Source organism: Glycine soja, chromosome 16 (genome assembly GCF_004193775.1).
Source record: "Glycine soja cultivar W05 chromosome 16, ASM419377v2, whole genome shotgun sequence".
NCBI classification, from domain to species: domain Eukaryota; kingdom Viridiplantae; phylum Streptophyta; class Magnoliopsida; order Fabales; family Fabaceae; genus Glycine; species Glycine soja.
Window position 1 is genome coordinate 486,052 of NC_041017.1, and position 12,146 is coordinate 498,197.

General features: G+C 30.1%; 1 protein-coding gene across 1 annotated transcript; it reads left to right on the forward strand.

Moving 5' to 3' along the window:
* Window positions 1-6,149: 6,149 nt before the first annotated feature.
* Window positions 6,150-7,975, forward strand: LOC114389402 (protein BIG GRAIN 1-like B). The gene has a single exon (XM_028350070.1). It carries the CDS (start codon window positions 6,550-6,552, stop codon window positions 7,840-7,842), a length of 1,293 nt encoding a protein of 430 aa, XP_028205871.1. The 5' UTR covers window positions 6,150-6,549; the 3' UTR covers window positions 7,843-7,975.
* Window positions 7,976-12,146: the final 4,171 nt, after the last annotated feature.

Genomic DNA, 12,146 nt, shown 5'->3' on the forward strand with positions numbered 1-12,146 from the left:
GTCTAACACGAGGAACTGAATTAGCAGCATCCTAAATGTCCTCTTGCACAGATCGAGTGTTCAAAATTACTTAGAATTAGATTTCTGTGTAGGTTATATCATTATTTATACTTAAATCTGTATTAGCAAACCTTACGAACTTTCATGTTATCTTTTTATTTCTATCTCACGGCCTTCTCTCCTTTTGCGTTTCAAAGACAAAGTGTGCTTAGCGTGGGACTAATAGTTGCTTGAAAACAAAGATTTTTAGGACAATAACTATTTCGACAATGTGCTAAAAACAAAAGTTTCGGAAAGGCAAAAAACAAACGCATTATGTGAAATGACAGCTTTCATATTGATAAACATCAATTAATGATATCGTATAGCACAGTAAAAAAAATTATACGTGGATCAAGAAATAAAAAATATAACTAACTAATGTGTGGAATAATCCTTAACTCTATACGTGAATTTTATTTGTAATACTTTTTTTTTTATATAATGCTGCAAATGCATTTTAAATTATATTTAACGAATAGTTAAGAATCTAGCTACATATATAGCATCATCCACCAGCTAGCATAATTATAACTTTTTAACGGTTTAATGCTATAGCATGCCCTAGTAGTGATATGTCTATTCGAAAGGGATTATATATTGGTGGAGACTGAAGCGTACATCCATAAGGAATAAACTTTTATACGTTCTTAGGAAGGATGATGACAATGGAAACATGGGGCACAATGCAAGTAACTTTTTCTTAATTGGGGGCTATATAGGCCACGTCAATATGTGGCATATGACTTGGCTTTGGGTCCCCATATTGTGGTCATTGGCGATGATCTAAATGGAATCTTAACCCTCACAATATTTACTTTCGTTTGCTAACCCCATGATATGAAAGCAATCCTCAACCTTTTTCATAAGATTACTATATAGATTCTCTATTAGAGTAGTTAGCAACAACATGAATACGTATTAAGATTAATATTGATTTATTTGAAAGTAAGATGAGTAATTAATCTTAGTTATTATATCACAAACATATATATAATTACAAAAATCATATTAATTATAAACTAATTTTGGTCAACTTTAGTTTTAGTGTGTATATATATATATATATATATATTGTTAGGAGTATGAAGAATATTCTAATTATTCGTATACAAAAATCTATGAGAAGTTGCAAAGCTTTACATAATTGTATATTAGTATGAAGGACAACATCTCCACACCTCTAATAGCTAAGATACATGACATATTCAATTTTATAAATAATTCTTTCGACACGTTATCATTTAACAAAGTAAATCTGATTAATGATAAGGACTAACTTTTATAAGTATCAGAATTGAAATAAACCCTTTTTTATTAACAACATATATTTTTAAGCGTTAATTTTAAAACACAATATTTTACAACGTCCTTAGATATTGTTATAAAAATTTGATAAATATGATATGCATGATATAAATTTTTAATCCTATGATGAAATTTGTAAGAAATAAAAATTTGTTTATAAATATATATATAATTACTTTTTATTAACATTTGTAGAAGTTGATATCTGAATTAATATATAATGTAACACATGTACTCCTTATTGGTGAGTAACTCATCTTTATTATTGATCGACCTTTTTGTTTTGATGGTTCATACTCATACACATATATAAATAAACAAAAACACAACTAACATATTTTGTTCAGACTGAAGAAGAACTCAAATAATTAAAATATGCGATTGTGAATTCAATTCCGATTTATATACTATTGTGAAAAGTTCTTGATGATTTAGCTTCTCACCGTAATAGAAAGATAGAAACATAGCTTTTTCTCCTTATAATTACAGGGGAATAAAACTCATCTTGCTTAAGTTTTGAGATATTACAGAAGTAATAAGTAGAGCACGTTTTGAGCTAAATTTGGTTTAGGAGGAAACGCCAAATTGAAGTGCTTAGCTATATGATGAAAGTATGAGTGAAAATAATAGGTTTTACTCAACAAGCTTATTGCACTGCAAGGTCAACGGATATTGGAGATAATAATGAACGCCATTTTACTCTCTATGTTGATCATACATTAAGAAGAGAAAAGAGGCTTAGTGTTTCTTGTCTGCTCAATTTGTATCCACTAAAAAAGTAAACACCATTTTTTTACTTGAAAATTATATTGTCTTATTTTTCATCATCAATTTAAGACATTTTTCCAAATTAATCACCGAAAAAACATTTACTAGTTTGGGATAGTTTTTGTCATATGATGACTGATTACTATTTTATTTTGTTATTTTTATAACATGCGAAACATGCCAAAAATTAAAAACACTGCAACAAGCAAAATGTATTAAATACTAAACAAGTTTTGTCCCTTACATATGTGAGAGTCATTTACATAAATGGAAACAATGGAAGAAAACACTATAACTTCTCTTTGTACGTACCACATGTTTATTAATGTTCTGCAACCTACCTTCACCACAAGCCATGTAATAGTATAGTGTTAGGTGACAATTGGGGACCTAAATGTTGGCATTTAACGTGGAAGAATATGCTTGTGGTGGATTACACTTGTTTGTAAGTCATGTATGCCATAGTTAACTTTTTTGGTTTTGCATTAATTAGACATATTACACTTTGGTTATGTCGCATGTCGAGCAAGTTCCACGTATGTGCAAGAGGCAAATTTTATTTAATAATTATTAATTAACAAATGTGTACTTATTATTACAATTTTTTTTTTGGTGTATTTTACTTGTTGCAGAGATGAAAAATAATAAAATAATAACTTTTTTTTATCATATGGAAAATTTGCCTCAAAGCAATAAATAATTTTTTGTAAGTAATTAGTTTGAAAATTCTTTATAAATTGGTGAAAAAGTCAAGTTTACCAATGAACTATTGTTTCACTCAAGCAAGATATCATTTGACTCACTCTTTCTAGAAAACCAACTCATACTTGAATTAAACTTCATTCTTAAGAATGGAATTTTGGACTGATTACTCATCAATTTCTCATAAATGGTTAATAGTAGTGTGCATACGAGTGACATGATAATGGAATCTCGAATTTGTTTTGCATGATATAAAATTGTTGTAATTTGAAAATCATTTTTCTAACTAGCCCAAGTACTTCATACGTACTAAATTATATATTAATTTCTTACACATGAAACGTGAGAGTTGAGACTCGTGTATCATCATAACACCCCATGATTGTTATATGGGTTGTGCATTAGTTGCTTTTTTATATATATAATTATGGACGACACTTGGTGGATGTGTTATTATATTATCAGCCTAGCTGGTACGTTTCATTATGAAATATTTTCTTGAGACCGAAGGGAAGGCAGAAGGAAAGAGAAAGAGTGAGGTAAGACCAAAAAAGAATAGTAGAATTAAGAACATCTCAACTCACAGGTCGTTTTTTTTTTTTTTGGTGCCTTTGTCAATACCTTATCAACTTAATTAATCCCATTTTTCATTTTTTTTTCCTTAACATGATAACCTTATCAACTTAATTAATCTCATTTTTCATCTGTTTTTTTTTTCCTTAACACGATGTTAGTATGAAATAACTTCAAAAGTAAATATTAATTTTCATTTCACATCATAAATATACATAAAATAAATATTTTTCTTTCAATATAATAGATTTTATATTTAAAATCATGATTCAAATTTTGAATTCCTTTTAGTTAAGGAATAAGAATCAGTATTATTTGTGTCAATATGTGTTGTTGTTGATCTTTTCATCTCTTTGTATATTCTGATCCTTTTCTAGTGTTAATTAATAAAAAAAATATCTTGGGGATTTCTTAATTGTTGATTTCAAAATTGTTTCAATCTGTTTCCTTCTGACGAGAGCAATGATTGTGGAAATAAGCAGAGAATGCTCCCACTAACTATGTCTCTTGTATGTTGCACCCCTACAAACAAGTCGCAAGTGTAGACACGTAGGTGAGGAAAGTTTGACAATTGAAAGGACTGAAGGACCATTTTTTGTGTTTATATATTTCTTTTGCATTGTCAATCAAGTCAGCTTCCATAAGTGACAGGGGCAACGATAGATTGCTATTGATCCTGCTTTTATAATTCAAGCATAGCACTTATGCTTTTAATTCATGGCCTGGATTCAAAATGCATATACCTCTCTACATTACTCATGCAATATTATTATTTCTAGCCACCCCATTTCTGTGTTAGATATTTCCCCCCCTCCTAAATGAATAAATCCAACAAATATATGATAATGATATTTTTATTTGTTTACTAATATTGTAAAATTAAGCCATTTTTTCCTTTTATTTTAAATATGGTAAGAGTTGTGGATGTTTGCATTGAAGCAATTTAATTTCTGTAAAGAAATTTTAATAAGTTTGGTTAACGAGGGAAAGACGAAATAAGAAAAGGGAAAAATATATGATTATCAGCGTATATATTTTTTTTGTTTTGTTAAAAAAAAGAGTAAAATTTAAAAATATTTTTTATGCCTTATTTATTTATTATTTTCCGTTTTTTTTTTAATTTATATATCTTCTCAATACATTTGAAGCCGTATATCTCATGAGCACATGCTTGTTTTCTAAAAAAATTCTCCTGGTAACTAAGATAAAACATCGAAAATGAGGATTAAAAAAAAATATTTTTCAACCGTTTCTCTTTTTAGTTTTTTAAAGAGATAATAGGTCATACATAAGATAATTTTATATTCGATGTTTATTAATTTTTCTAATAATTATTCTAAAAATCACATTAATAGTGATTTTTGATTGGTTTAATAGTGTAAAAGCTTACACTGAAGTTGTTAAACTCTTTTTTAAAACACTTGTTTTGGTAATAATTTTAAAACTTAATAAATTTAGATGAGAAGTTGATTGCTAAATAAAAAATAAGATAATTTTTAAATGAGAAGTGAATCAATCAAGCTCTTAATTTTTCTTCCTTTAATTTTTTCTCTATTAAAAAATAAAAGGGTCAGTTCCAACTAAAATTCAAATGTTTGCTGTTATCATTTTGTAATTCAAATTCTGCTGATAAATTATGATTTTGTTAGGATAGATTAAATTCAAATCTCTTTACCTTTTACTGATTCAGTTGTAACAAACTATCTGCTGCACTGTTATAAATACTTATAACATCCCTGTGTAACCTTTGCAAATCAATAAAAAAAATTCCCTTTTCATATTTTCTATATATTTCACACCAGTAAATTCTCTTTCCAAAGCTATATATACCACACTGCAGTTCATTAAAATAGGCAAAAGGAGAACAGCTTTAATTTGAAGAAGTCACGGGCATTAATAGAATCCAGAAAAATAAATGAACACTTAAAGCCCAAAGTTTAGTTCAGTAGCCGCATTAGTTGACTGTGCAAAGAGGAGTATAATGGCAATGCCTCATAATACAGTATAATACCTTATGTTGGAAGTGCTCCACACATGTTCATAGCCCTCATTTTTCTATCTCTAATCAATGACCAAAAACACTACCCCTTTTAATCATAAAAGACACCAATTTAAAGATGGTAATAATCAAGATTTTACAACCAAGTTTAAGCTCCACTAATTCACATTTGTTTGTACATTGAAAGGAGGAAGCTGCATATCCACATCCAAATTAAGACTGATATATCAATAATTTTTTTATCAAGCAAGAGTGGAATCTTCTTTGCAGGATCAAAAACATCTAGGATCAATATCTGCTTTGCATGGTCCTACTGAACTATACATTTTCCTTTTCTTTTCTTATATAAAGAAAAAGTAAGGATCTAATGTCAATTCATGCAACGAAGGGAAAAAAATAAAAAAACAAAAAAACTTAGGGAGAAAGAACGAGAAGTTGAATTGAATAATAAAAAACATTGATTTAAAATACAGAAATAGGGTCATACATTGAAAGTATAAAGAGTTATAAACAACCACTCAATCACAACTCATATATGATCATTTTTCTCTATTTTAAATTAATGTTTTTGATTATTTATTCTTTTTCTCTTCTAAGTTATTATTTTTTTCCATCCTAATATGATTGATTTGTGATTGAATTATAATATATTATTAATGCATGAATATTAAAATTTTAAAATAAGTGAAATAAATTCCACATCATTATTGACAGGCTGGCAAGCTATACTCTTCCCGAATCCTACTTATAAGAGCATTGAAAAGAAACCACTCTCCAAAACTCTCTGTCTCGGACATCCTTTGTTCTCTCTTCTCCTCTGAGGCGTGGAATTTGGCTTTCATTACTGTCTCTCTCTAAAGCATCAAGCACTCATCAATACTCATGTCTCCTTTCTTTCTTCCTCTTTCCTCTTATGTCCTCCCACAGTGATTTCCAAACACACCACTCCTACATACAGTCTTTTGTTTTTTGGAAATATAGCCATGGTCTTGTCCTTTCTCACAATCATTTCTTTCTCCTCATAATTCTCCTTACTGGAGCTTTTCACACTTCCACTATTTGAAGCAGACAACAAAGGCCAAGTAATTGATACCATCCAAAATCCCCTGTTTCACCCCCTCTCTGTTTTTTCTCCTCTGTTCTCTATAAAGAAAAACAGAATGGACAAGTGGGACAATAAACCCTCAAGAAAACAGCACCACAGAGAAAACCCTTCATTCTCTTCCACTCTTCTTGACGTTATCTACCGTTCCATCGACGAAGATCCAACGGAGGAGAAGGAAGAAGCCCAACTCATCTTCTACAGAGAAACCATGAGGAAGCAGAAACAGGGCAATTGTTTCAGAGAAGAAAAACCCGAAGCTGAGAAGCACAACTCTCGCAGGGCCAGGAAGGTGGAGAATTGGATGGAGAAGAGAGCCAGCGAGAAGGTTCTCATGGGGAGAAACTCACTGACGGAATTTGAAAGAAGAACGCGAAGCAATTCAATTTCAAACACACTCTCCATGTATTCAAGCTCAACCTCCTCTGAGTCTAGCTCTGTTGGAGGGTTCTCTTCTTCAGAGTCAGAGTCCTTCTATTATGGAGTGCAAAGGCCAAAGCCAATTAAAACCAGTGTTTCTGATAAAACCAAAACCAAAACCAACTTCGATGCTTCACTCCACAGTCACAACTTCAGGAGCCACTCTTCCCAAAGCCAAAAGCCAAAGCATGAGAACGGTTTTGGCAAAACCAAGTCCAAAGCCTTGAAAATCCTCTATGGTGAGTTGAAGAAAGCAAAGCAACCAATTTCACCTGGTGCAAAACTTGCTAGCTTCCTCAACTCTCTCTTCACTTCAACTGGAAATGCCAAGAAAGCAAAGGTTTCAACAACAACAACATCTACTTATCGTCCCGTCCTGATCCCGATTGCGACAGATCGTGTTGCTGATACTAAATCAGTATCAGCAGCACAACAACAACCTGGTTCCACTTGTTCATCAGCATCTTCTTTTTCAAGGTCTTGTTTGAGCAAAACCCCTTCTTCAAGATCAGGTGCAAAAAGGTCTGTGAGGTTTTGTCCTGTGAGTGTGATAGTGGATGAAGATTGCAGGCCTTGTGGTCACAAGAATCTTCATGAAGGTGAAGAGAGTTTGGTGGATTCCCGTGGAAAGAACAGAAGTGAGGAACTTAGGCTGCATGTCATGCAGGAGAGTCGCAGGGTGGAGGAGTTAGCAAGAGACTTGTTGAAGAATTATCAGAAAAAGAGTGAAGTGGAGTTTGATGATGTCATGCATTATGAAGATGAAGAAGAAGAAGATGATGATGATGTGGCTAGTTGTGCAAGTTCTGATCTTTTTGAGTTGGATAATCTATCAGCTATTGGGATTGAGAGGTATAGGGAAGAGTTGCCTGTGTACGAAACTACCCATTTCAATACCAATAGAGCCATTGCCAATGGTTTCATTCTGTAATTTTGAGGGGGGCAAAAGCGGGGTTACTTTTTAATTAGAATTAAATGGTGTCGGGGTTTACATCAGATAATAAGATTTCTCCTTTTTTTTTTTTTGGTTTTATTGGGACCTTAATCTAATTCTATTTTCTTAATTTCTCTATTATGTTTTTCTTCTTGTTTTTTTAGTATTTCTTCATGATTTCGTGTCTGATTTTATGGTTAAAATGTTTACTTCATGCAATATCATTGAGCACGAGAAATGTGGAAAAGGGGTGAAAAAGCAATTAAAGAAGGGGAAGAAGATGAAGATGAAGTTGAAAGCAAAGGCAGAATTTCTACACTTATTCGTGGCAAGAGAAAAGAGGGCTTTTGCTTTCTCTCATATGTGTGGGGGCCCCTTTTGCTTGAAATTAACACTATCTTCATGCATCTCATGTGTGGGAGCAATAGTCAAAAAGTGGCTATGTTAATTAATCTAATGGGAATATGGGATCCTTTATTTTATTTTCTTCTCTTTTAAAATTTTGAAATTATTTTAGTTAATCTTCTCAAATGATTTTTTTGGGGGATAAAATTACTAGGTGAAAATTTTCAATGGAAGCATTGCTAATTTTAGAGGCAACAAAAAAGAGCTCAAATGATGGGTTTAATGGAAAAAAAAAGGGTAGAGATATAAGGCATGGTCTCCAAAGATGTGGACAAAAGATCTCTTCTTGGATTCTCTAAAACCTTGATGTCAAATTAGTTGGCTTCTAAGCCAAGAGGTTGTCCTTGAATTATTTGAAAGGCTAATGCAAACCGCTGAATATTGCTATTGATATCTTACCTTCAACCCCAAATCACTCCAATATCTCAAACTCCTTTCTCTATGTTTTTCTTTTGTTTCATACGTGTTTTCATTTCTGCTTTTTCTATTTATTTTTTGTCTCATCCTCTTCAATGAAATAAGATCTCAAACCAAATTTAATCTTTTCCCCTTTAAATGTTCCTTGTTCATCATAAACATTATGTACCTTCTATGATGTCAAAAAAGACTACGTAAAATACATACTATGAGGTGGAAAAAAGAACAAAAATGAAAAAAAAAAACTTTATGGGGATTCTCACATTATCTTAAATAAGGGAAACTTGAAAAAAAAAAAAAACAAGAATGTTCAAATTCGTTGTCCAAAATCTCATTTACTTTTCTTTATGTTAATTTTTCTCTAACTTGTTCTTCTGCAATCAAATGTAATGGCATTCCTTCTCTTTATCTTACTTTTTTGTCCAATATAAAAATTAATTTATCTCTTCCTTTATTCTTCAAATTAAATTAAGTTGAAAAGACCATCAAAATAGTGAGTAGTATTAGATTTGATTCATTTAAATAATGTTTTAATTTCGAGTCTTATGAAAAAAATGTGATTAAAACTAAAAAATCACACTAAAGATAATTTTTCAACGGATATTGATATTGATAAAAATAATAAATTTTTATATCAATAAAATGATAACAAAAAAAATAGCTTAAAAAGTGTCATCTAATAAGTCAATTTAGAAAACAAAAACAATTAGGTTAATGAAAACGCAAACTTTGGAGGAACACTAAATCATAACAGTGTGATATGCTAATTAAGTTGAATGGCCTTAACTAACAAATTTTTAAGGCAAAAAAAAAATCTAGACTTTCAAAGCTAGCTAGCTATCTTGGACGGTAGGAAAAGAAAATTAAGGCTATATATGCTATGCTTTAAAGCGTCATAGGCGAAGAATGGCTTTGTAGGGCGTGGCGTGGACATGTGATGCCCTAACCGCAATTGACAAAACGATAGATTGCGTTTGGATAGAGAATTTTAACTGAGAAAAGTAAATTATTACAGAATTTAAATTTTTTTAATATAAAATTTATTATTTGAATATTTTTTATAAAAAATTTAAATTTTAGGAAATTTAAAAGAATTTTAAAAAACTAAAAATGTGAAATTTTAATTTCCTTCTAAAAGATGGGAAATTGAAATTCTCTTCTTGATTTCAAAATGTTTGTATATTTCCTTTATAACCTTCATCTTATCTTTCACCTGAGCATTCCCGAAATCCTTCACGTCGATGATCCTCTTCTTCAAGAAACACCGTCTGAGCTCGTAGAGCGTCGATCGGGTGCATGCATAGGGGTACGTAAAATTGCAGCCGTCGCTACCACTCCCCATGCCGCATCAATATTCTTTTCTTTGGAAGCACATCAATCATATATTTTCTTCTCTTTGCATTTATTTTTTTTCACCCTCACAATTTTAATTTTTTTATTCACACAATTTTGAAAATAAAAGAATTTCAATTGAGGTATTTGACATTCTTAAAATTTTAAATTTCCTCATCCAAACACACTTTTAAAAAATTGATTAGAAAAGGGAATTTGGCATGCAACTGTATAATTATTGGCTTAAAAAATCACTTTGCAATCTAATAAAAATGATTTGTTTCAAATTTAAACACCATAACTGTTACTGTTTTCATATGGTTGGTGAAGTGGGGGAGTACAGCAATCATAATATATACCGGATAGTGGGTGTGAAACCACCTACTCATCCCAAGTGCTGACGATTCCTTTGGTTTCAAATAATGACAGCAATCTTCCTAATTCCCCTATAATTTAATCAACTATGCAACTCTTTTTTTTTGTTTTTTTTTTCTTTATATGGAATTAAAACTATCTTTATGATTTGGGGAGTTTTATCATGCATCAGAAGTTAATTTTCAGTTTGAAGGAAAGTCTTACATGTGATTTTGTTGAAACTTTATAAAGTAGACGCAAGTGGGAAGGTTTTCTTTTACCTTTTTTTTTATATATAGATTATGGTATGGGTAAATTAAATGAGTTTATTTTTTTTGCATAGTGTTAGTATATATATTTTAATTATTAACTAATAAAAAATCATGATAGATATGATTCTTTGGTTAGTTATTATATAAAATTAAACAAACTTTTATATATATATATATAATCAATTTGTATTTGGATGATATTTTAAAAATTCATAAACAATTTCTCAAATTAAATTAATGTTAATTATTTGTAAGAGAAGAAAACTATTAGGTTTTTTCTTTTCTTCCCTTATCCATTCAGTTATATCAATAGGAATAGGAAAAAAGATGGAGTTGGATTGTGAAATTAATTGAATTTGGCAAGATAAAAAAAAATATATAGGCAACCTATTAAACTAAATTCATATCTACTAAAGTCGGCATAAGGAAGTTAGATAGCTTACACAATATCTTAGGTTAAACTTTATTGCTACTATTAGTTATACTCTAAAAAAATAATGAGCTAAATTAAAATGGTAAAACGAACCAAAAGATAATATATTTGTCCAAGTGTGGTGGGTCGAAGCTCATAAACGCTGTATGGTAAGATTCTTTCTTTCTTTCTTTTCTACTTAAAGATTAGTGTAAAAAACAGGATCTGTCAAAATGATTAAATTTATAATATTTTATCTAAGCTTCTTTAATCTCTTATATTGTATATCTTATGTCTAGCTCTTTCATTGCATTACTTTAAGATCTTATGATCATGTTCAATATTTAGGGGTTGAGGACAAGACTGTTAGATTTTGCCATAATACACATCAATCAACATGGTTATGCTGAAATTAACTCTTTCATCAAGAAAAGGAAGAAAACAAAAAGCTTGTAGGTCAGAAACCGTAGCAAAACTTAAAACAATATTATTTTGAATGTTGTTGAAACTTAATACAAAACGGTGAAGACAAAACATAAAACAGATATAAGATTTAACTAATCATTTAGTGATAGTTTGGCACGCGCAAGAGGGAAAAGCAAAGGAAATCCTCAAAACCATATCTAAAAGACAAAAGCCTAAAACAATAGGGAAACAAATTAAAAGAGGATTAGGTGATTTGGGAGGGGAGGAGAGGGAAAATAAAGATGGTAGAAAAGAAAAGGTTTTTAAAAGAACAGAATCATATCGTTATTAATTTCTATATATAGATTTCATTTTTACTTCTTTTTTTTCTTTTTTATAATCTTTGTTGAAAATTCTGTTAAAATGAATAACTTTTAACTATTACTCCCCGTGTCTTTAAATTATTTCTTCTACGAGCAATAAATTACAATACAAGATTATTACTATTAGAAGATTATTTGGAAAAATTTGTATTCCAAATAATGAATACAAAATAATTTCTTTTAGCACATACTACATATATCTTCTATGATTTGAGCTGGATCACACATATATATATATATATATATATATATATATATATATATATATATATATATATATATATATATATATATATATATATATATATATATTTAAACTTG